This window comes from Culex pipiens, chromosome 3, assembly GCF_016801865.2.
Source record: "Culex pipiens pallens isolate TS chromosome 3, TS_CPP_V2, whole genome shotgun sequence".
Lineage (NCBI taxonomy): Eukaryota > Metazoa > Arthropoda > Insecta > Diptera > Culicidae > Culex > Culex pipiens.
In genome coordinates this window covers 31556294-31581116 of record NC_068939.1, presented here as the reverse complement: position 1 = coordinate 31581116, position 24823 = coordinate 31556294, and the positions used below count along the sequence as shown (strand labels likewise).

The 24823-nt window shown below is 37.6% G+C and overlaps 5 protein-coding genes across 5 annotated transcripts; 3 read left to right on the top strand and 2 right to left on the bottom strand.

Moving 5' to 3' along the window:
* The first annotated feature begins 4069 nt into the window (after positions 1–4069).
* LOC120422328 (pupal cuticle protein-like) lies at positions 4070–9535 on the top strand. The gene is made up of 2 exons (XM_039585723.2): positions 4070–4230; positions 8498–9535. The coding sequence occupies exons 1-2, from the start codon at positions 4219–4221 to the stop codon at positions 8894–8896; spliced, it is 411 nt and encodes a 136-aa protein (XP_039441657.1). The 5' UTR covers positions 4070–4218; the 3' UTR covers positions 8897–9535.
* A 2573-nt stretch (positions 9536–12108) lies between these two features.
* On the bottom strand, positions 12109–13361 carry LOC120422327 (non-structural maintenance of chromosomes element 1 homolog). The gene is made up of 3 exons (XM_039585722.2): positions 13203–13361; positions 12664–13145; positions 12109–12563 (listed from the first exon to the last, which is right to left on the bottom strand). Exons 1-3 carry the CDS (start codon positions 13312–13314, stop codon positions 12447–12449), a joined length of 711 nt encoding a protein of 236 aa, XP_039441656.1. The 5' UTR covers positions 13315–13361; the 3' UTR covers positions 12109–12446.
* A 1687-nt stretch (positions 13362–15048) lies between these two features.
* LOC120422325 (bifunctional coenzyme A synthase) lies at positions 15049–16821 on the bottom strand. Its single transcript, XM_039585719.2, has 2 exons — positions 16015–16821; positions 15049–15955 (listed from the first exon to the last, which is right to left on the bottom strand). The coding sequence occupies exons 1-2, from the start codon at positions 16693–16695 to the stop codon at positions 15119–15121; spliced, it is 1518 nt and encodes a 505-aa protein (XP_039441653.1). The 5' UTR covers positions 16696–16821; the 3' UTR covers positions 15049–15118.
* Positions 16822–17310: 489 nt separating this feature from the next.
* Positions 17311–18510, top strand: LOC120422326 (non-structural maintenance of chromosomes element 1 homolog). Its single transcript, XM_039585721.2, has 3 exons — positions 17311–17545; positions 17784–18262; positions 18324–18510. The coding sequence occupies exons 1-3, from the start codon at positions 17428–17430 to the stop codon at positions 18441–18443; spliced, it is 717 nt and encodes a 238-aa protein (XP_039441655.1). The 5' UTR covers positions 17311–17427; the 3' UTR covers positions 18444–18510.
* A 4775-nt stretch (positions 18511–23285) lies between these two features.
* LOC120422347 (thioredoxin-like protein 1) lies at positions 23286–24438 on the top strand. Its single transcript, XM_039585744.2, has 2 exons — positions 23286–23473; positions 23540–24438. The coding sequence occupies exons 1-2, from the start codon at positions 23379–23381 to the stop codon at positions 24303–24305; spliced, it is 861 nt and encodes a 286-aa protein (XP_039441678.1). The 5' UTR covers positions 23286–23378; the 3' UTR covers positions 24306–24438.
* The last annotated feature ends 385 nt before the right edge of the window (positions 24439–24823 follow it).

The window sequence follows — 24823 nt, the reverse complement described above, 5'->3', positions numbered from 1 at the left end:
TACTTAAAATACTTAATTCTAAATCAAATTTTCAAAATGTTAAGCAAAAGTTGATACATTATTACGGTTATGCTACTGTCACAAATTTTCAAAATGGGTCATTCCATCTCAACTGTGCACGAAAAAGTGCAAATTTGAAAATTACCCTCTCCGTTCCTGCTCAAATTTGGCAGAGCTGTTGATATTATCAAAACATGCAAGAATCCCGAATTTCATCCAAATCGGACCACCCCCTCCATTTTTGTACCTCCCCAAAAAATCGACTTTTTGGCGATTTTTGACCAAACCTCCTAGTTTCAAACGGCGATAGCTCAGGAACCACAAATCTTAGAGGGTCGGTCTTAGACTCAATTTTGAAGGAAATTGGACGTAGAATCCATTTCCGTGATCAAAATGTTGATTAATTTAGTTTTTCTACCTGTATTGCGCAATTGAAAACTTTAAACGGCCGTATCTCAAAACACCCCAACTTATTTTTTTCATTTGACCTCACCATCGTGTTCCCTGGCCAATTTTACATAAGAATCACTTATCGACAGAAATGAATATGTTTCGTTCCAGAGATATCGAATTTTAAAGTTTAGTGTTTTCGAGATTACCTACATCAGCTTCATTCGCCGCATCACAGGCGGGCTGATCAATAACTGCTACCTGGTGTTCTGGAAGATGATTAATTTAATTTATATTTTTATAATTTTACGCAAATATTTATTCAAATGGCTAATAGGGGAAATTCTCGTATGTTTGGCAGATTAAGTCCTCGCTCCTAGTTTCGTTTAATTTGCTCATTTCTAGATTAAATTTTCAAAACAACCTATCCCTCATGGGTTTCCTATGCAGATAGGACCTTTTGAAAATTTAATCGAGATTTTCACTATTCAAACAACAAATTTTGCAAAACTTTTGATAGAAACTTGCTTAATCACTTCTTATTGAGCTATTTATCTCTCGATTTCAGTTGAAAATGCTTTTAATCAGCTGTAATCGAATGCCAAAGCGCTGATATGGAGCGCTGGAATTAGATGCTGTTCCCCTACCTTGATCAATCTATTTTTGTGAAAGGAATATTTATTGGGTTATTTTGAATGCACCGTATTTTACGTGTTGCTAACCGTTTTAGAGTACCTCCGAGGCCATGACTAGGGCCTTTATCATAAGCGGTAGCAAAATAGTGCCATTCAGCAAAAACCCCAAAACCTGCTTTATTATTATTATTATTATTAAAGTTTATTATTGACACTTTACCATAATTTGGCAAATCTGATTTATGGTTTAAAAGATTGATCATATTAAATCAATTTTTATATTGTGAGCCAGCTTCATTTGATTAAAAGATGATTTTGGTCAAGGTACATTTAATTAAAAAAAATCCTTATACGTGAGGACAGCAGCCGTATTGTGTTCCAAGAATCCAAGAATGATAGAAGAAAAAAAAAACACTGTTGTTCGGACGGTGTCGAAATCATCGCAACTAAATTTGAGGAATTAGCCGCTTTGCAGCAGATCAAACTTTGTGATTTTCTTACATTTTTCAGTTTTATACTTTCCAGAAATCCTTTTCCTACTCCTTGTGATCGTCCTTCACTAGAGTACAACGTATCAACAAATTTTATTCATTTTAATTCATATTTTTTACTCAATAATGTATCGTGCACTTATTGTTCAGTGTTACTAACAAGAATTGCATTTTCCTGCTCGCTTCGTCGGAATCCAATTCTGCCCTTTACTGTGTGTCGTTATTGCTCTGTCCTGTGGGTTAGCACAGAAATTCACTTAATTAATTTTTTTTAGCAAATAAACATTCGCGATTAAACTCCAGTTTCCTACAGTGTTATACAGTTATTTTTTGCCCAATTTGATAAAGATTATTTATGATGAAATATTATTTCAATAAATGACCAGGTACAGTCATCCCTCATATTCGGAACAGTTTACAGAGCGGCCAATGCTCAAAAAATCATAGCAAATCGATAGTTCAACATAATGATTTGCTTTTACCTTCATGTGAAAGCTTTTCATGAGATCTTTCGATTGATGTATTGGTCGACTGTAAATTTTACGTTTTATATCAAGTTTTTAAAGAAAAACATTGACCCTTGAAAACCACAAATTCGGAACACTTTTTTCTTACGGATGTAAACAAACTTTGGATCTCTCCAGGAGTACATATTTTCTACAAAATAATGACTTCACACACTGAAACCAGTGAAACTCAAGCTTTGTAGTGTTTTATGAATGGTCTGATAACTTTTTTTGTGAAAATATCTGTTAAATTCAGGTGTTTCACAATTGTGGGAGGCACAATAACATCCCACAATTATGGAACGGGCAATTTGGAGGCAGTGTTTTGCTGCTCTGAATAAAATTGTCTCGAAATGTTGTTTTTTGTTCAAAAAGAACTACTTTTATTTATGAAATAGCAAGAGAATGTCCAAATAAAGGTCCTAAAAATAGTAGGGTCGCCAGAAAAGATGCATTTGGCATGCTATTGACAAATTATCACAAAAGTGTTCCGAATTTGTGGGTGTTCCGAATATGTGGGATGACTGTAGCAGTTGTGCCCGCTTGTGTGCTTCTAGCAGATGCGGCGAATGAAGCTGATGTAGGTAATCTCGAAAACATAAAACTTTAAAATTCGATATCTCTGGAACGAAACATATTCATTTCTGTCGATAGGTGATTCTTATGTAAAATTGGCCGGGGAACACAATGGTGAGGTCAAATAAAAAAAATAAGTTGGGGTGTTTTGAGATACGGCCGTTTGAAGTTTTCAATTGCGCAATGCAGGTAGAAAAAATAAATTAATCAACATTTTGATCACGGAAATGGATTCTACGTCCAATTTCCTTCAAAATTGAGTCTAAGACCGACCCTCTAAGATTTGTGGTTCCTGAGTTATCGCCGTTTGAAAATAGGGGTTTTGCTCAAAAATCGGCAAAAAGTCGATTTTTTGGGAGGGTACAAAAATGGAGGGGGTGGTCCGATTTGGATGAAATTCGGGATTCTTGCATGTTTTGATAGTATCAACAGCCCTGCCAAATTTGTGCAGGATCGGAGAGGGTAATTTTCAAATGCTGTTCCGCTTCAGATGGAATGACCCAAATGTCAATGAATTTATGTTTGAAAACAATCAATTTCAAAATTTGTTGAAATATAATACTAAGCAAAAAAATGTTAATAAACCAATGTGGATTTGTAAACAAACAGTGCATATTTAACTCCTTATCCATATTACAGTGCTCCTGCCACGAAGAGTACTGTTTTCGATGCATTCTTGTCTCATTTATTCTACACAATCTATGATGAGCGACGATTGTTGACTAAATAGTTGCCTCCTGTAGTAAATCAGTAGCCCTACGCTCTCAGTATACTGGAGTACTCTCTTGGATCCTGCTGGTTGCAAAGTATGGTAGGGTAGCTCTTGCAGAATCGAGAACTTTAAAAAATTATGGAATATCCAATATTTGTTTTTTTTTATAAATTTAAAAACTGTGTTGTGATATTTAAAATGACATTTTTTTTTAAATAAACAATATTTTTTGAGCTTTTTTCACAATTTTTCCGGTAGAATCATAGCACCCTTCGAGCAGAAGCTACTGGAGCCTCTTGGACACCACAAACGTCCTCAGCATCCTCCGGCGCAATCTGATCCTCTGATTCTCTGCGGAGCGCAAAAAAATACCCTCGCTCACAACTCCTCCTGTGGAAGCACTCCCAAGGGGGGTCAGCTCGAGCGTCGTCTTTTTTTTCGCTTCTCCCCTTTAGACTCTTTTGGGCAGAAGACCACCCCCCGGGGACACCTCGCACCCCTCCCCTTGAAGGGGGGTCGCGCACTTGGCACACGCCGCCGTGACGGACCCCCAACAAGACTCTTTTTGCTTTTTTTTCTCGAACAAGAGAGGAGAACTTTTCGGTAGGCTCTCCCAGCGTCGGGCTGCCGGGGCTGTCTGTTGTTGTCTGAGGGTGGGCTTAATGGGAGGGGTGACGAGTGGGGTGGGGTGGTGGCACATCGAGCGGCGCGAACGCCGGGCTCTTCGAGTTAAGGTTTTAGTTCGTGACTTTCTTCAACCAGTATAAAAAGCGATGAATTTTGCTCAACGATTGTCAGTCTTAGTTTAGTGGTCACATCATTAATTTGATCTTACCGGCAAGGCAGCACACGTGCTTCGAGTTACAAGTAGCATCTCAGTGAAGATTACACAAAGTTCTTTAGCGAAAATGTTCAAATTGGTGAGTTGGCGCAAATGGCGGAAAAAAATATTCAAAAGGATTCAAGCTGGATCGTGAATAAGGAGCTGCAGTGCATGAAAAAATACTGAAAAGGACTCTTCCTAGTGATAAAGGAAAAATGTGATTTGAAAGGACTCTCAACTCCTGAAAATGCTGAATTTGATTTAAATTTAAATCAGTGAAACAACGGAATTGATTGTTTAGTGAAACAGTATCAATGCATCGTTTTTGGTTTAATTTTCTGCCGATATGAAAAACGTATTTTGATCTTGTTCTGGAGCGTCAAATAAGGAGCATCAAAAATTATATTTTTTCGGGTTCGTCGCCTTTGGTGATGTCTTGTTGGGTAAAAAGCCGTAACAGACAAAAGAGATACAAACATTTATTTAAAATTTTATCGCTCGTTTAAAAACATAATTTGACTGATGGTTGATTGTTTCTATGCGGAAAAATGGTTTTAAAAATAAATTTATTTTTTTTTGCATTAAACTCGTCGCTTTTCGACGTTCCAAAAAATGTAAATAATCCGCCATAGGTCTGCAAAAAATCGGTTTATCAAAATCACGAATAATATTTTAAAAGAGCCAATTAATACGATTTAAGCCGTTTTTTTAATATAAGTCTTGTTTAATGTCTTGAAATAATGATTTTATTAAAAAAAATACAAAATTTCAGAAAAACTTGGTTTTTTGACAATAAAATTGGCTTCAATAATTTCTGACATAATGATTGATTAAAAAAATCAGAGAAAATAAGGAGACACTGAAAGAAGCCCATTTATCACAAAAATCACTTCGGATAATCGATAACACCGACCAAAAAAAAATTCTGCGCAGACTCAACTCGAGGGAAAGCATAAAGATTGTGGTTCCACAGAATCACGTGCATTTTAAATTTTTCAAGAATAGTTTGTCTTGACCGCATGGTTTTTCTCCAAAGTTTGTATGGAGAATAAGTGCGGTTCGGTTCTTTTACATATTGCATGCAATTTTTGGGTTGGAATCTTTGGAAAAAAAACCATTCGGTCTAGACAAACTATTTTTGAAAAAATAAAAATGCACGTAATTCTGGGTCAATGATTAAAAAAAAATATTTCTAAACTTTTAAGTTTTTTACCGACTTGATGTCTCAAAATTTATAACAAGTAAACAGATTGAAATGTCTTTTTTTTTGTATAAAAATATATAAATAAGTTTAATAAAATATAATTTTATAGAATAAAATGCAAACATAATCGATTTCACAAGTTTTTTTGTGAAAATTTAAATTGCAGTCAATTATTATTTTATAAGTCTCTGATTTTTTTTAAAGAAATTTTAAAGGGAAAAAATCTTTTTAAAATTTGTAATAATATTACCTGTGAACGACAACGATGCCAGATTATTTTATAGGAGATTTATAGGATTTTATAGGATTATCTGTATCATGTCGAATTCGAATGTTATGAAATGTTAACAGCAGATTTAATCATTTAAATCATATTAAGGCATAATTCAAATACTAAATTGCTAAAAATTTTAATTGTAATCAGTTTTAAAAAACTGTATCTGCAGCTTTTTGTGATTTTTGAGATCGAAAAATCTGTAAAATACAGATTTAGCTGTATATCTGTCATGGCTCGTGAACGAGGCTTGAGATTATTTTTTTAATTAGGAAAAAGACAACTTTTTTTACTTAACCAAAATTTTATCTTTGTACATATCGATTGCAAATAAAATTAAAATCCAAATAAATATAATCAATATGTTAAAAATATATTTGAACATTTGAAAGAGATTATTTTCAAAACTTGTAAAAATTCCATGTTCTTGAGAAAAAAATATGCCAAAAAATATTCATCCTACGTACACTTAATCACAAATTTTGAACTTTAAGTCCATTTGACATTTGAAATTTTGAATTGAAATGTGTAAAAAATCTTAACTGAGTATAACTTTGCCGAAGACACCAAATAGATCAGAAATTCACTTCTCAATATAAAGATTTTCGATATTTGTATAGCACTTTGTATGGATAATTGTATGGATATGAAATAATCAATGATACAACATGGCTTCTTTGGACACAAGGAATCGATCAATGCTTCATGCAAATCTAAAAATATTATGAAATGTTGATTAACAAAAGTATTATTTCGGATTTTGAACCATGGAATTTAGGAACAGAAAATTTTAATTGAAAATAAAAATTGAATAACTGAACAAATTAAATTCTATAAAGTTCTAGACAAATCTAGACATCCATAGAAATCAGTAGAGCAAAAGCATCCCAATTTATTGGTTAAATAAACTATTGGGTTTACAGTGTCAAAAAGCATCACCAAACTCATTTTCAATAAACAAGAATTAATTGTCACTGTTTGGTCAAACTCTAGCCGAGGTTTGTCACAAACAACAACAAAAAGCAATAAAATAAATTAAGAGTATGTTTAAAGATGCATACTAAAATTCATCAGTATTTGCAGTGAAGAATATAAAAATACTTTTTTTCCCGAATAGTTTACCCTTTGCAAAAAAAAATCTACAATCAATTTTAATAATAATTTCGATTTGAATAAAAGTATAATTTGAAAACCTTTTAAATATTAAGGTGAAATATACTCCCAACGAGTATGCTATCAGGCATCACCCCAACGTAAATTTGACAGCTAACGAAACTTGCGATGCAGTGTTGCCATTCTTCGCCACAAAGTAGCACCGTTCGAAACGACATTGCAAAACATTCCAAAAATGTGCACAGCTTGCTGGGCTTGTCCCGTACTACACGCTCCTCGACCTTTTCCCGATTTCACGATTTCGCTGTTCAACCAAGAAAACTCGTGTGTCGTGTGTCGCTACAATCTGTCAGGCAGAACCCGTTAACGGCGTGCAAAAAATAAATAAAATCGTTAACGATCACGTCTCATGCGCCGCATCTTGGAAAAATCTATTCCGTTTCCCACATACATTTCGGTTCGGCGAAGAGGATTGTCTTGTTTACATTTGATAATTTCCAGCCCCGTTACGAGAGGTGTGGGTTGGGCAGCGTAACTGCAGCTTGCAGATGGGTACTTTTCAGCTTGCACTTGCGATGCCGCTGATTAAGTCGCGGCGGCTTAAGAGATGCTCATTAACGGCCCATGTTCGCTTAATGCGCTTTGTGGGTCACCGGCGGCAAGGTTATGGGAGAGGCACGTGTGCGCCCGCAGATTGTTCCCATGAGTGGGCTTCTTTTTTTTATTGAATTTGAGGTTAGGTAGCTGAGTGACAGTTTCGCGCTGTCAAACGTGCACGGTGGCGAACAGTTGCACAAAGTTGAGTTTAGTTGGTTTGGGTATCGATTCGTCATTTATTCAATCATCCTCCTCACGGACGAACGGAGATAAGTGGTTTTCTAACGCGCTTAAACCGACACTCAATTACAGTGTCAATTTTGCGCCGCGCTACCTTCCGTCGAGTTGTTCAACTTGGAGGCGATCTTCGTCGATGAGAAATGGCTACGATTTATGATCACGTCTGGCACGACGAGGCATCCTCTCGACAAGAATTTGTTTGTTCAACAGAATCAGCAAAAAAAAACCTATGAATAAAATTGATCGACGCGTCCTTCCCTGACAGTTGAGGCTGGCAACCTTGACGGGATCGCACGTGGTCAATGTCGACTATGTCGACTTGGATCGATGGCCGTTTATGGGCAAATGCCTTAGCGATGATTGATTAGAGACGAACCCCTCGGCAGCCGCCTCGGCCGATCGTGAAATCGTGATTCAAGAAGCAACTTCAGGAGGAGCTCTCCCTTCGACACTTTGCACCGGATCACGCGCGGCGGCGCCGCAGTAAATGTCAAGGAAGAGGAGCCCGCCGGCAGGTGATTCCGGTAACGAACGGCTTTTTATTTCTAATTGCGCCGTACCCAGCGTTGAAATAATGAAGCAGATAATCACGGCTTCGAGCGAAGATGAGCTGTGAAATATGAGCAATTTAAAATTAGACAAGGAAATTAATCAGTTCGGTAAAGGTTGTTTTATTTATTTAGCTTGTTGGCGGTACTGCAGATACGATTCAATTAACTGGACGTATTACTTTTTGTGTAGAAAACCAACAAATTTTTAATTTATTTTTGGCACCGTTAAGTACGATTTCACCTTAACGAATCTGACAGGTGACGCTGCACCAAAGTGTTGCCAGTTTTACAGATTGCTGATGACAAATTTAGCAACTTCAAATTTCCCTTAAATTTATCTGTTGACAAGCTAACAAACTCATGAACAACCTCAACTCCATTCCAGATCATCGTTTCCGCCCTGGCCGCCGTGGCGCTGGCCCAGAACCCCGACGCCGAGGCCCAGATCATCGCGTCCGACAGCGAGGTCAACCCGGACGGCTCGTACCGGTGGAACTACGAGACGAGCAACGGAATCCGCGCCCAGGAGGAAGGCGTCGGTGGCCAGTCCGCCCAGGGCAGCGCCTCGTGGACCGACCGTGACGGAACGCCCATCCAGCTGACCTACGTCGCCGACGTGAACGGATTCCAGCCCCAGGGCGCCCATCTGCCGCGTGAGGGACCCGCCCCCGCCCACGTGCTCAAGACCCTGGAGTTCATCCGCGCCAACCCGCCCAAGGATGACCCCAACTTCAACATCCAGGCCCTGGAAGCGGAAATCGCCAGACTGCAGTCCCTCCAGTAAGAAGTGGAACAATGGCCGCAACGCCTGGAGCTCGCAGCGACCTGAGCACATACTCAAAAAGATCAAAAGAAGCACACAACCCTGAAAAAGACGCAGTGAAATTTCCCAACCGAACGATTGTGTAAATTTGTTGTAAATATTACTTTTATTAGCGTGTAATTTCTTTCCGTGCAACACAAAACGGGATTTGACAATCCACTTTTCCCTTCCTTTTTTTAATTCAATACTTTTGAATTAAAACCCTTTTTTCAAGCGATGCATTTAATGCCTTACTCGCGAACAAATTTCAACAATCTTCACCGTTTGTTCATGATTTAAAAAAAAGTTAACCAATTTGAAGGAGATTATGAAAATTTAAACCAGCAGCAGAAGGCGTTAAACGTCGAAAAGTCAATCTGCAATCTGAACTTTGAACACCGCAAACGAGTGCGGGGAAAGGCGAAGATGATATTACAAAACGAAAAAAAAAAATGCAATCTTTACTATTTTATAAACTGTTAAACCTATAAACAAAACAAAACAAAAAGAAACTCAGCTAAAGAGAAAGAGAGAGAGCAAAGAGATAGTGAAACGATACCTTCTCAAATGACATAACTTGTTCATACAATAAAGGATACTTTAAAATAAGAAAAAGAAGAATTTGTTTTATTTTCGGCAAGATTCCGAACTATACAAGGGTCCTTCTTCAAAACTGTGTACATATCTAGAGTCCTATAAAAATATGAAACACTATAACTTATAGGACCTTTTCAAAGAAAAAAAACTCTCGATATGACCTTATGAAAAAGTATGCGAGAATTAATCGATCCATCAATTTTAAATCTTGTTATTTTTTTCATTATAGCATCTCAATTGATCATAGTGCTAGAATTTAAGATTTTTGAAAACAGATTTTTTTTTAATTTTATAGTTCATAAATTTTTTAACTCTTAAACTAAAAATTTACAAAAAATCAGAATTAATTAATTTTAAAATTATTAGGAATTTATGAGTTTTCAAATTTATGATACCTTTCAGGGGCTTAACAAGATTTAACATTTTTGGAAAAAAATGATTGTTCTAAAATTCTGAGTTAAAGCCTCGGTTAAAGTACTCCAAAAAATTTTAGAATTCTAGAATTTAAGACAAACATTCTTAATTTCTAGAATTCTAGAAGTTTTATTTTTATAATTATAGAATCATTTAAATTCAAAATAAAAAAAAACTATTTTCGGGTTTCCAAATTTAAAAATTTAAATGTTACAATTTAGATTTTTCAAAGTTTTTGAAATTGACATTGAATTGCCAAATTCCAGAATTTCAAAATGTTAGAATTTCAGATTTTTGGATTTTTGGTATTATTGAGTATAGGACCATCCATAAATCACGCTTTTTTGGAAATCTCTACCGTGGACAATCGCCAATCAATATTATTATAACAACAAAATTTAAAAAAAAAAGTAATTACAATTTTGAAAGATAAGAAATTTAGAATTTTAGAATTGTACAATTACAGAATTCTGGAATTTTAGAAATCTGTGATTTTGATAATTTTAGAATGCAAGAATTTTGGAGTTTAAAATTTTTAGAGATTCAAAACTTAAAAATTTAAAAAGTAAATAGAGTTTAAGAATTCAAAAATATTGATATTAGAAATTTAAGATTAAATTTTCAGATTTTTTTTTTATTTGAATTTCAGGAAATTTTAAATTTTAGCATTGTTGAAATTTTCAAATGTTACAAAACTTCTAAAATTTTAGAATATTAGAGTTTTAGAAAGATAGAATGATAGAAATTTTTGTTTTAGAATATTAGAATACTAGAATTTTTTTCAATTTGGAACTTAAGAATTTAAAGATCCTAAAAATTTTGAATTAAGAAAATTCCAATTTTCTAGTTTTGGTATTTTGGATTATTACAATTTTAAAGCTTCAGAATGTTAGATTATTAGAATTTTAGAAACTTATTTTTTTTAAAAGATTTAAGAATATTATAATTTTGTAATTTTTAAATTTTAGAATTTGGGAAGTTTTAGAATTTTGTTGAGGAATTTAATAATTTAAGAATTTAGTTATAAAACAAAATAAAACAAGAGAATCAAACAATTTCATTATTTAAGCATTTAGAAATAGAGAAATTCAAAAATTTAATTATTTAAGAATTAAGAAAGAAAAGGAATACAACAATTCATTAATTTGAAAATTTAAGAATATAAATAGAGTTTTAGAATTCGAACAGTTTTGAGAATTTAAGATTGAATTAACATAATTTAAAATTTTGAAATTCTAAAAGTTGAAAATTTTAAATTTTAGCATTGTAGAATTTTTCAAATGTTAGAAAACTTCTGGAATTTCAGAATATCAGAGTTTTAGAATGTTAGAATTTTTGTGTTTTAGTATTTTTTTTTAAATTTAGGACTTAAGAATTAAAAAATCCTAAAATTATTGAATTTAAAAAAAATCTAATTTTCTAGTTTTAGTTTTAGAATTTTAGATTATTTGAATTTCAGAATCATGACATTTTGAAATTTGGGAATTTTAGAATTTAAGAATATCAAAATTTTTGAATTTTTAAATTAATGATTTTAGATTTTTTTAAGAACTAAAGAATATAGTAATTCAAATGTTATAGAATTTAGCTATAAAAAAAATAAAATAAGGAATTAAACAATTTCATTAATTTAGAGTTTAGAAATAGATAAATTTAAAAATATAATTATTTAAGAATTTTAGTATAAATAAAGGAATTGAAAAATGCATTAATTTGTAATTTTTTGAATTTAAATACATACGAACCCAGTAATTAAAAAAAATCAGGAATTAAAAAAAAATATTGAAATATTTAAGAGTTCTGAATAAAAAAAAAAGAAAAATTAGGAATCAAAGAATATTAGAAACTTATAATTCAAGAGTCAAGATTTTTAATTTTGATTTTTAAATTATTAGTTACCAGTGATTGTGGAACAACTTTAACCATGAAAATGATTTATTTGCTATACAAAATAAAAATTCATCATTCCAATTTGAGTCAAAAACAGTATAATACAAGCTTGTAAACATGAGCCAAAACAACCCATGATGGACAGGCTAAAAAAACAAACGGAAAAACAACAAATATCACCGCGAAAAAAAAATATACATGAGAAAAAACGATTAAAACCACCAAAACAAAAACAAAAGACGTAAAAGAATGTAAACAAACGAAACGGCGCTAATTCTTGGGCACGAGAGCCAGCGAAAAAAAAAAACATCAAAATTCCCACAACGAAAAGAATGAGCCGCGTTGAGGAGGAAGTGCGCGGCGGAGGAAATTCACCGCCAAATTGTTCCGGCGACGATTGAGAGGCATGAAATTGCTTGGACGTTTGGAGTTGGATAATTACGGAACGGTAATTGAACGCTTCTGCGTGATTTGTTTTTGTGGGATTGTTTTTTTTTTTCAACCGAATGGTTATTTTTTATTTGAAAGTTATAAATTCAATGTTATAACAAAATTTTAGAAGGAAATAAAGTCAGTTTTTAAACCTTTACATGTTTCTAGGTTAAGTTAAATAATGCAAAATCGAAAGGACTCAGTCCAAAGCAACAGTCCACGCCTTCTTGCAGGCCGGACAGTTCTTGACCTTCTTGAAGTACTTCTTGGCGCAGGTCTTGTGCATCGAAACCGAACACTTTGCGCACTTGATTCCCTGAAAAAAAAAAGAATTATCAACTAGACTGGCAACACTGCCATCGACGCCATTCTGTCAACCAATTTCAAAATGGCGCCCAACCGGCCATCTTGCTTACGTAAAACAGCACTTCCTTGCACAGCCGGCACTGCTCGACCTGGTCCGGGAAGTTATTCAGCAGGTACCGATCAAACTCGACCTGCGTCTTCGGCCCGAACCCGATGCCGTCCTCATCCAGCACCAAATATCCGGCGCCGACCCACTCCGACAGCAGCTCTTCGGCCCGGCTCTTGGTCAGGCTGCGGCCTTCCTCGATTTTCGTCGTCAGGTTGAGCCACTCGATCTGCTCCAGCTTGTGGCCCTCGGTCGTGGCCAGTTCGTGCAGCACCACCCGGAAGAAGCTCAGCTCGCCGGCTGGGTAGGCCGTCTGGAACCGGTCCAGCGGCGAATCGGACAGATTGGCGAACACGACGTAATTCGGTTGTTTCGGGTCCGATTCCAGCAGGACGATCTTCTGCTGGAACCGGCTCAGCTTCGGGTTGATCTGGTCGATCAGCTCCTGCAGGCGCTGTTCGTCCGGAATCGGGTCGTTTGGTTGATCTGCAGAAATGAAGGCAGCTCGTAACCACTTCCGGTGAGGTTAGGTTTTCTACTTACTTTGGCCAAACAGGTGGACCATAATCTTGGCGGCGTCCTTCACCGTCATGGTTCCGTGAAGGGAGCAGGCTTGCAGAAAGCCGCGGTGGATGTTCGAATAGGTAGAAATCATTTTTGACCAGGGGCGTTTTGTTCCGTTGGAGAGCTTGCGGTGAATTGACCACTTCCGGTAAGTTTGACAGATGCTTTTTGGGTTGTTATTGTTTACTTGTTCAGGGGTGGAATTTTGAGTACTAAAATGATCAGCTCATATTCACAGAACAGTGGAATTTGCACTTTTGAATTTAATACCATGAAAATAGGGTCCTAAAGTTCCAGTTCAACTTTTATGTACAACGGTAAAAAACCCGACTAAAAACCATTTCTTATCACTTTTTTGGGACCATCCATAATACTCTTTGATCGTGACGTAGCCGTGACAAAGGGTCATTGTAATCACAAAAATAAGCTTTATCGTTGTGAACAAAAATATCACAGACTTAAGCTTCATTTTTGGACCCATTTGGGTACAAAAGCACTGAATAAATTTTTATGCACAGCGATAAAAACCATTTCTGATTTAAACCTTCTAGAAGTCACGTGTTTTCGCCTTTCTTACAAGTGCCCTTAAAAACTTTGTACAAAGTACACGTACGCGACATCCGATGGGTTAATTCAAGACATCATTTTTCGAGCGTCGACTATGGTCCCCTTGAAATGAGCTGTCAAGTAAGATACTTTTTTGTCAAGAAAGGCCGCTAAGTTGTTTTTCAATATCAATTTAAACATTTATTTTAACATTTTTGTAGTCGTACTCAGAAAAATGAGCTTTATTGTTGTGAACAATAATATCAGCAATTTAAGCTTAATTTTAGGACTCAATTGCGTCCAAAAAATTATTTTAAGACTATTTTTCAAGCATTAAATTTATTTTGAAAGTTAAGTGAAAGTTGCTAATGCTGATTTTTTTTCCCCAAAAACAGACCAAAGAATTCAAATCTCAATACACTCAATCAATTGACAAACTGTAGCTTTTTACACGGCGCTCACGCACACTATCAAAACAAACGTTTGGTAGTGACTGTGAACTCCGTGTAAAAGGGTTGTCAAACTAAAAAGTGACCCCTTGCGTTTGACAACAGTTGGTGTCAAACCATCGGGGTTTGAATGTAATACGGATTTTGGGAATTTTTTTTTTGTAATCAACGTTTTTTTAAATCGGTAACATTTAATTTCTGTGTACTGATATTTTTTCTGAATCGTCCTCATCAAAACCTACAACTATGATGTAGACACCAATGTGATCAGAAAATTTCTTCAAATTGGGTCCTAAAATGAAGCTTGGATTGCTGATATTATTGTTTACAGCGATAAAGCTTATTTTTCTGAGTACAATGATCCTTTGTACGACCACAAAGAGTTTAAAATGGATTTTTAAATCAATTTTGAAAAATTAACCTTGCGGTCTCGCTCGCGGTCCTTCTTGACAGAAAAGCTCCTACTTGACAACTCGTTCCAAGGGGACCATAGTTAATACATCGAAAAATGTTGTCCTGTCAAAAAAAAAAATTTGCATTAAAATGAAAAGAAAGTGATCAGAAATGGTTTTTAATCGTGTTTTTTATCGTTGTACATAAAAATTTACACAGGGCTTTAGTACCCAATTATACAGATTTTCGAATATTTACGTTCCATTTTTGTATGGAGAGCTGCTTAAACTGTATGGAGACTTTTGTGGGTGAACCAATGGCACAAAAATGGCTTCTTTGGTCACAGGGAATTTAAATTTAAGCGAATGAAGTTTTATTGGGCACTTTATTTTCTTTTAGTTTCTGTCAAAATTTAAAATCAATGTACAATGTCAATGTAATTTTTAAACAATATTTTTATTCAACAACTCATCCAGATAAAAAAAAATACCAACCACCAACAAACTTCTACAGCTTCAGCTTCAACTCCTCCACCAGCGTTCCCCAGGCCTTTTCCGCCTGCTGCTGCGAGTACTCGTAGCTCCAGGCCGAACAGAACACCACATCGGCGTGCCGAACCAGCTCCACATTCGCCACTTGCGACTCAATCCGCTTGATCGCTTCCTCCTCGCTCAACCCGTTACGTTCCTTCAGTCGTTTAATCGCTTCCTCTTTCGGAATTATGCAGGACCAAATCTCGTGGCAGGCACTTTGCCAGCCCGCTTTGAGCAGGACAGCCGCTTCCATGATGATGATCTGCTTGTTTTGCTGTTCGTGAAGCTCGGCGATGCGTTGTTTGGCCCGTTCCAGGATTGCGTCCCAGAGGATGGTGTTTAGCAGGTCAAGCTTGTCCGGGTCGGAGAAAACGATCGCTCCCAGCGCCTTTCGGTTGATGGTTTTGTCCTCGTTGAGAATTCCCAGCCCAAAGTTGTTGACCACCGCCTGATAGCACTCCTCACCTGGTTCGTACAGCTCGTGAGCGATTTTGTCGCAGTCGATCACGCCGGCACCGAGCTTCTGGAATCGCTCCGCCATCTTGCTTTTTCCGGACGCCACACCGCCAACCAGTCCGATGATGTACGGCTTTGGACTTAGGTGTGGTTTTTGCTGGCGTGGTTTCAGTCGGGTTCCAAGCAGATCCATTCGCTGGTTGCTCGAACTGATCTTGTCTTCTTTATCATCGACGGTTGATTCGTCATCGAGCAGTTCGATCGTGTGAACTTCCAACTGGTTGAGTCCGTTTTTAGAGCGCAGTTCGTTCACTTTGGCACCACCACGGGCCGTTTCCGTGCTGACCACGATCATCTGAAACAAAATTGGGATTAAACAAGATCTTGAAGGTCTAGAAAACTAGAAAATCTTACATCCATGTTGGGATCGGTTGCCGTCGGTCCAAACGGGTCGCTGATCGGTACGACTTCGTACTTCAGCGAGGAGTCGATACATTCCAGGAATTCCCTAACCTCGGCAATCCTTTGCTCAACCGGAAGTATCAACTCCCACAGTTTCTTGCTTTTGATCATGTTCTCATCCGTTACACCGACAACCATGCGTTCCTGCGCTAGCAACACTGCCTGCGTAAGCAGCACCTTGTGCCCTCCGTGCAATCTGTCAAAAGTTCCGCCAAGAACGACGTTCCCAAACATTTTACCGCCATCTTGCAACCCTGCACCATCGATCTCGAACGGTTTCGTCCCCAGTTCGATCACCTCCGAATCTTGCAGTTGCAACTTGCCACGGTCCTCACTCGACCCGAGCGGGTAATCAAAGAAATGGTAGTCGATTTTTTCCCTCAGTGTCACCAGTTCACGCGCCTTGAGTGAACTCACCAAAAATCGCAAGTCCACCCCTGCGCCGAGCACCGTCGGTGAACTTTGGTACACGCTGGCGATGAACTTGCCGAACGCCGGCGGTCGGGCTACTTCGATGAAGCTCGGATGCAACTGCACGTACAGGGTTCCGAGGGCGTACTTGCGAGTTGCGGCCAGCGTCGAGCCGATGTTGGCCAGATGTACCGCAGTCAGCAGGCCGGTCTTCGAGGACATCGCTCAGCGGGTGGTGTGGCAGGGGTGGGATGAGTTGAAGTACCTTTGAAAAATAAGAATTTTGTTTGGAATACTGCACGAAATGATCTGGGAGTGAAAACGAACGAATTTCAACTGATAACAAAGGTATTTTGATAATTTGACGTGAATTACTGTCAATTTTAGGTACTAAAGTCAGGGTTGTAGTTTGGTGACATAACCAAAAATCATGCAATATATATTTTTTTGCCTTAAAATTTAAGAAATAAATTTGTGTCCATAAATACTTATTTTTCCTTTAAATTATAAAAATACTTAGAAAGCATATGAATTCAACCCTGAAAATCTTAAAAAAGGGATGAAACGATCATGGGTCTTGCAAAACATGACTTTGTCGAAAACAAAATTTTATTCTTTTTGGTTGCTTTTTGTTACTTTTTTAAACAATTTATTTTATTTCAATTTAAAATAATGGTTAAATTCTCATACATTTTTTTTCATCTTTTGGTCAACTTGGAAATTAAGTTTTGCTTCAAAAATTAGAAAAAATCATGAATTGCATTATTTTATTTGAACTGTTTACACAAGTGACGTTTTAGTACAAACAACATTTCAAATGACAGCCGGCTGTCAAATGTGATTAACTGTTTGTTTACAACACGTAAAGGCGCGGATTTAATTTGGCGTCTTATCAGTTCAAAATCAAATATTAAATAAACGTTTGTTTTTATAAACCTTGCCCAAAACTCAGATATGCCATCAATAATGGCCTACACGGATGTCCACAGGGCATTTTTGCAGGCCGTGTCACATCACGGAACGGTCAGTGCCAAACAGGCGTACAAAATTCTGTGCTCAGCGTACGGGAAATGTGAGTAAATTTAAAAAAAAGTTTCGTTTATATTGTATAGAAACTGTACTTTTAAAATGAGAACATAAAATATTTAAAAGGATATTATTTTAGAATTTTAAGACACAAAAAAAATTAAGATTTAAATTATTTTATTGAAAAAAAAGGTTTTCAACCATGAATTCTTTTTTGAAGAGTTTGTTAAAAAATAACACATAAAAGGATAGGATTAATTAAAGATTAACTAACTAAATTTTAGACCACACCGACGAAACCGTTCCAACGGAGGACCACATACCGGACGTGGTCGCCTCAATCAATGCCAAAATTTCCCGCTACAGCCAAAAAATCAACTTTGTCCACTACGAACCGGTCGAGACGGATTTCTACGTGTTCTGTAACCTCTCGGACAGTCCGCTCGATCGGCTACAAACGCACTACACCGAATCCGAGGTGAGCTTTTTCGGGCTCGTCCTGAAGGAAATCGCCTGCAGCGAGGAGCACAAGATTCGCCCGATCGTTTGTCTCAACCTGACCGGGGAAATCACGGGCAAGTCGGTCTCGAAGGTGCGCGCCGAGGAACTGCTGGAAGAGTGGGAAAAGCTGGGCTACTTTGTGCAGCTGGACGGCATGTGGAACTTTGGTCCGAGGATCGTGGCCGAGTTTGATCGGTTTTTGAACGTACACTACGAGGACGAGATGCACAAGTGCCTGCTGTGCAAGGAGTCGACGTTTTATGTGAGTTTACGTTGAATTCTTATTGGAAGTTGTTTTGCTAATTGATTTTTTTTTATTTCAGGGCATCAAATGCAAAAACTGTCCGGAAACGTTCCACAAAGAGTGCATGAAAACGTATCTTAGACGGCTAACAAACTGCCCCGGCTGCAAGGAGTTGTGGGCTGTTCCAGTATTTAATTGAAATGTGTTTTTAATTTGTTTGAATGTTGAACTGAATTGTGTATTGTAATAACCCATTTTATGATATTTTAAAAGTATATAAATAATTAAAAATTTACTTAATAGTAAGAAGCGGTCTGAAGAAATTTTTATTTATTTATTTGTATTTTCCTTTCCATATACATACATTAACCCAGACATAATATTATTCAGTTTTCAATTACAATCTGTGAATTCTCAGCTCAATTTAAATTACATGCATATTTCTAGAGTTGGAGTTCCGATTTTTCAGTTTTTTCTTAAATTACTCTTTTGTTTTTTTTTCTAGCACGCAGAAAAATATTTTGTATGATCAGCCTGTACGAGGTTTGATTCAACAAAATTTTTGTTGAATATAATCAACGCCGATTTTGCGTTGAAACAAACCTTGATTTTCTCAATTCCACAAAAATCTTTTGTTGTTTTGAAAAAGTTGCTTTGACGTTTAGCGTTGATTCAACAAAAATCTTGATTTTCAAATCAACAAAATGTTTTGTTGATTCAAATATGCCTCATTTTTCTGCGTGAGTAGTCATTGCTGAGACAGTTCGAGATTATTTTTAAGATTTTTGATTCAAGTTATTTAGCAAAACAACGTTTTCGTTTTTTAAATTTTTGATTTGTATACACTTAAAAAATAACTATGTGATTTGATAAAAGGGCTTAGAAAATTTTAATGCGCTTGGCCAATATTACATTGTTTGCATACAAATGCATTTTTTTAGAAAAAGTCAAACTTACATTTTTTCTTTGATTTTATTGCCAAAATTAATATTGACTTTTTCTGTCAAAAGTTACAAAACATTGTTAGACTTTCAATTGTTTAACGGGTTTCGATCTGAATGTCACTTAAAATCAATTTTTCATCAAATTTGTATTCTTCGAAAAGCATTGGCAAGGAGAATTCGTATTTTTTAGGCGTTTGGTGATTTGACTCACTGTGTCTTTACTGATGTTTAAAAACTTGTTTTTTAGTGCTTAACTTTTACGCCTAAAATCTCCAATCCGTTATATTTTGTTTTTTTGATTTTTTAATATTTTTTGATATTTTAATTTTTTCTCTAGATTTTTACATGTATTACCACAAAATGGAAACGTTAGCTTTTCACTTGCAACAATCAATATTTGCAATAAACGGCGACATAAACTTTTAAAAATATTTGCAACGGCCTAAATTGACAAGACAACATTTCCAGAGTTTTTTTTAAAAGGACCAATAAACTATTGTCTTTCATATGTTTATAGGACCTAATAAAAAAACGTTACTTAATCCACCCTTAGGTGGTTGATGCCTTCCTCACATTTATCCAAAGATATGTCGCATGATAGATCCGTACAACGTTTTCATCAAAATATCTGAGATCCGGCTTCCAAAAAGTGCATAAATAACACTTAAGTGCTTATAACTTTTGATAGGGTTGTCCGATCTTCAATGTCTTGGACGCGTTGGAAAGTTCTTTTAAATACCTTTCTGAAAATGTATAACATGACGGGTTTTCTTACAAAAACCACCCTTTTTACAATCTTCCGAACTTTAGTCAAAATCGTTTTTTTAGCATAACTTTTGAAGTACTTAACTAAACCGCATAATTTTTATTAGCGACTTATGGGACCTCAAGACGGATCGAATGAGGTCAAAACGGACAAAATCGGTTTAGCAAGTCTCGAGATAATCGAGTGAAAATTTTTTGATCAACATCCCACCACACACACAGACATTTGCTCAGAATTCGATTCTGAGTCGATAGGTATACATGAAGGTGGGTCTAGGAGGTCTAATTGAGAAGTTCAGTTTTCGAGTGATTTTATAGCCTTTCCTCAGTAAGGTGAGGAAGGCAAAAAACTCTGGATTTTACGATGGATCAGCAAAAGTCCTCTTGGAACAAGCTGTCAAGTAGGACGCTTTCTGTCAAGAAGGGCCGCGAAGTATTTTTTTTATAAATTTGATTAAAAATACATTTCAAATCCTTTGCGGTCGTACAAAAGGTCAGAAAAGTGCTCAGACAAATAAGTTGTATCGTTGTGAACCGTGTTGTCACCAATAGGGTCTTAAAGCCCTATGTAAATTTTTATGTACATTGATAAAAAACACAATTGGGTCCTAAAATGAAGCTTGGATTGCTGATATTATCGTTCACAGCGAAAAAGCTTATTTTTCTTAGTACAATTACCCTTTGTACGACCACAAAGAGTTTAAAATGGATTTTTAAATCAATTTTGAAAAATTAACCTCGAGGTCCTTCTTGACAGAAAAGCTCCTACTTGACAGCTCGTTCCAAGGGGACCATAGTTGATCCATCAAAAAAATGTTGTCTTGCAAAAAAAATAATTTTGCATTAAAATGAAAAAAAGTGATCAGAAATGCTTTTTAATCGTGTTTTTTACCGTTGTACATAAAAATTGACATAGGGCTTTAGTACCCAATTAAAAACCATTTCTAATCACTTTTTGTCATTTTAATGCAAAAAAAATTTACAAGACAACATTTTTTGATGGATCAACTATGGCCCTCTTGGAACGAGAAGGACCTTTTCTGTCAAGAAGGGCCGCGAAGTTAACTTTTCAAAATTAATTTAAAAATCCATTTGAAATCCATTGCGGTCGTATAAAATGTCATTGTACTCAGAAAAACAAGCTTTATCCACAGACAAACAGACGGGACACTCGAGTTCCGAACCATCGTCCTTCAAAAACGGCTATTTCAAATGCAATTTTGTTTCGGCATCCACTCACCCGGCACTGATGGCGCTGCTGTCGTGACAGCTCGCCCGTCTTTTCTCAGTGTGTGTGTTGCTTGTTTTTTTTTTTGTTTTTAAGTTGAGTGTGAGCACGTGTGAGGCAGCAAATGAAAACAAAAAAAAATATTATGAAATTCTGAAATTCCAACGGTGATCCACTATCCTGACTTTGCGGGTCAAATTTGGGGAAGTTTCGGCCAGAGTCAGATGAGCGTCTGACTAGCGAGGGCATACCTTTTACCCCACTATTAACCAGATAGGCCTGATCCACTGCCTGCCGAAGTCGAGGCTGCTGCTGAGGCGCCCGCTACTGCGGAGGAAGCCGGATCCTGTGGTGGAGTCATCTCCTTCGAAGCAACCTGCTTATCCTTCGTGGACTGCTGCTTAGATTGCTGCTGCTGGTCGTCCTTTTGGCATTTTGACGATGTTGCGTCGATCGTGAGCGCCACTCTTCACGACTTTTTTCGTCTCATTCGGACCTTTTGGTTTTGTTGGCTGGCAACTTAATTGCGCCGTGGACACGTTCCCCGCAGATGTTTCCAAACGCCCATCGTGGGGATCAATTCCGTTAGTTTTGAATTGGATTTTCCTATTCCGGCGGCCACTACTGGTGTTTTCGTGACCGGGATATCTTGTTGATGATTGTGTTTTCGGTGGAGGAATCTTAGACGGAACATGCAAGCAACGGGGAGGACCAGTGGAGTGGTCTCTGTCATTGTGTTTGTCTTGCATAGCTGCAGGTGCTGCCGCATGATTTGCCTCATGAGGTTCTGCCATTGGAAACGGAACCGACCCACCGTCATTTTCGGCCGTCGATCTTGATTTATTTATTTTGATTTTGTTACTGATGATCAGCAACAACAAAATTATTTCGAATCAGCTGTTACAATCGTTAAGGCTTGATTGTCTCACGCATACACTGACATGACACATGACAGTAGTGGGTTTGTATTGGTGTATTTGGGTTGCGCTTCGGCATAAGCTCACCAGGCAGCGCTGGCATCGCCGTGATTTGGAGATTTGATGAAGGACGATGAATTTCAAAAATAATTTGTATGGAGAGTCACGTCTGTTTGTCTGTGCTTTATCGTTGTGTACAATAATATCATAAATTCGAGCTTCATTTTGGGACCCAATTGAGTCCTAAAATGAAGCTTGGATTGCTGATATTATTGTTTACAGCGATAAAGCTTGTTTTTCTAAGTACATTGACCCTTTGTCCGACCACAAAGAGTTTAAAATGGATTTTTAAATCAATTTTGAAAAATTAACTTAGCGGTCCTTCTTGACAGAAAAGCTCCTACTTGACAGCTCGTTCCAAGGGGACCATCGTTGATCCATCGAAAAAATGTTGTCTTGTCAAAAAAAAAAAAAAAAAAATTGCATTAAAATGAAAAAAAGTGATCAGAAATGTGATCAAAATTTACATAGGGCTTTAGTACCCAATTCTGGCTTCATTTTAGGACCCAATAAGGCTTTCTTGCCCCAGTGAAAAAAATATAGTTTAACCCAAAAATGATGAACTCCTCGTCACAGTGTCCTGATGCAAACAATGATCGAGCTGGAGCTGTCACAGCCCTGCGAAATATGTTTGCTGACATATCGGGCGGTGAGTCAAAAAAACCCAGCTAGAAGTCGCCTGACAAAAAACTTTTGCTAGAAAGAGATAGGAAATCTGATGCAAACAAACGTCCAGCTGTAATGTAAACATACTTTGAATGTGTTGGTAAATTTCTGACTAGAAAGCCTTATTGTAATTATTTAAAATTTAGGAAAAAAATAAACAAACAACAGACATCAAATTTATTGTTGACAAAAAAGTTACTCAAACCTTCCAAAAATGGGAAAAAAAAATTAAAATAAAGCATGAGTTATTTTTATTTTATTTTTTCGTATTTTCTCTGTTTCACCCCCGAATACAGCCCTGCTGAATCTTTCACACCAAATTTTAGTACAACGAAGACAACTTTCCCCGAAACAGACCAACCCTGCACACGAGCTGTCAAAGCGGCTCCGTCCGCGGTCCAAAACGTCACATCAAACAGAAATCTCTCGTCATCGTCGGTCGAAGTCGGTTCGTAATTCGCTCTGTTTTGCCAGTTTAATTAGGTTAATTCACGGGAATTTTCATAGTGGTTCCCGATCCGGATACGTAGGAAAACAATCCTTTTGGCGCAGTCATGGCCGTGAAAGCAATCAACGACGAGGGCCACTTCCAGGCGGAATTGTCGGCGGCAGGCGGAAAGCTGGTCGTGGTGGACTTTACCGCAACTTGGTGAGAGTTTGAAGTTTGGGTTTGAAATTTTTCTTTGTTGATGGGGATTTTGGTTTTGCGTTTTAGGTGCGGTCCGTGCCGGAACATTGCCCCGTTGTTCGAGCAGCTGCCGGCCAAGTATCCGAAGGCGGTGTTCCTCAAGGTCGATGTGGACAAGTGCGCCGAAACGGCGTCGTCCCAGGGCGTGTCCGCGATGCCGACGTTCATCTTCTACCGCGCTAGGACAAAGATTGACCGGATGCAGGGAGCGGACATTAATGGGCTGGAGCAGAAGATCCAGAAGCATTACGTGGCCAGTGCGGACGAATCCGGCGAGGATTACGGGCACGGACTGCTCGATCTGACCACCTTCATCCAGAAGAACCAGTGCGAGTGCCTGAACGAGGCGGATGACCACCCGATGGTCAACGCGTTCACTTCCGGGGCCGGCCATCTGGCCTCGGACTGCGACGAGCAGCTGATCCTGTCGATCACCTTCAACCAGGTGGTGAAGATCCACTCGATCAAGTTCAAGGCTCCGCCCACGCACGGCCCCAAGAACGTCAAGCTGTTCATCAACCAGCCGCGGACGATCGACTTTGATCAGGCGGAATCGCAAGTGTCGGTGCAGGATCTGGCCGTGGAACCGAAGGACCTCGAGGAGGGAAAGCCCATCCAGCTGCGGTTCGTCAAGTTCCAGAACGTGCAGAACATTCAGCTGTTTGTGCGGGACAATCAGTCGGGCGGGGAGACGACCATCATTGACCAGCTGGTGTTTGTCGGATCGCCGATTGCGACCACCAAGATGGACGACTTCCAGCGGGTTGCCGGCAAGAAGGGCGAAAGTCACTGAGAAAGAAGGCAGGAAAAGAGCACGAGCCGGCGCATGGAGAGCAAGGACGAAACGATCTTTGGGTTTATTTCTTTCTTTTTGTATAACTTATCTATAATATAACTTTGAGCAGTGTCTGATAAAAATAAATAAATAGTTTGTTTGATTTTTGTGAAAAATCCTATCGTGTTCACAACAACTTTGCAAGCTAGTTTTAGGAGCATTTAAAAAAAAATTACAAACTTTGGTTTTCTTACAGGAATGCTTCCTTCGCTTCGCGTGGAGACGGTGATTTTAGCGGATTGCAGACTGGATTTCGTCATGTTTAACACAAGAACCCCAACGCTTGTCCAACTTACACGGGAGCCCAAGCCTCCCAAAAAAGTTGGAACGATAACTTCAACTCGCTGGTTTTCGGGCATAACTCAACCGATTCAACGGTACGATTCTTGTTTCCAGTGATTTATAAGAATTTCTAGGTGAAATATACCCTTTCTAATCAATCACATATCTTCGTCATATAGAGAGTTTGATGCTCG

Coding starts and splice junctions, on each gene's coding strand:
- LOC120422347 (XM_039585744.2), top strand. CDS start 23,379: ATGGCCGTGAAAGCAATCAACGACGAGGGCCACTTCCAGGCGGAATTG. Junction 23,474..23,539: donor GTGGACTTTACCGCAACTTG/GTGAGAGTTTGA, acceptor TTTGCGTTTTAG/GTGCGGTCCGTGCCGGAACA.
- LOC120422326 (XM_039585721.2), top strand. CDS start 17,428: ATGCCATCAATAATGGCCTACACGGATGTCCACAGGGCATTTTTGCAG. Junction 17,546..17,783: donor GTGCTCAGCGTACGGGAAAT/GTGAGTAAATTT, acceptor ACTAAATTTTAG/ACCACACCGACGAAACCGTT. Junction 18,263..18,323: donor GCAAGGAGTCGACGTTTTAT/GTGAGTTTACGT, acceptor TTTTTATTTCAG/GGCATCAAATGCAAAAACTG.
- LOC120422325 (XM_039585719.2), bottom strand. CDS start 16,695: ATGTCCTCGAAGACCGGCCTGCTGACTGCGGTACATCTGGCCAACATC. Junction 15,956..16,014: donor CAACCGATCCCAACATGGAT/GTAAGATTTTCT, acceptor ATTTTGTTTCAG/ATGATCGTGGTCAGCACGGA.
- LOC120422327 (XM_039585722.2), bottom strand. CDS start 13,314: ATGATTTCTACCTATTCGAACATCCACCGCGGCTTTCTGCAAGCCTGC. Junction 13,146..13,202: donor GGTCCACCTGTTTGGCCAAA/GTAAGTAGAAAA, acceptor TCATTTCTGCAG/ATCAACCAAACGACCCGATT. Junction 12,564..12,663: donor GCAAGGAAGTGCTGTTTTAC/GTAAGCAAGATG, acceptor TTTTTTTTTCAG/GGAATCAAGTGCGCAAAGTG.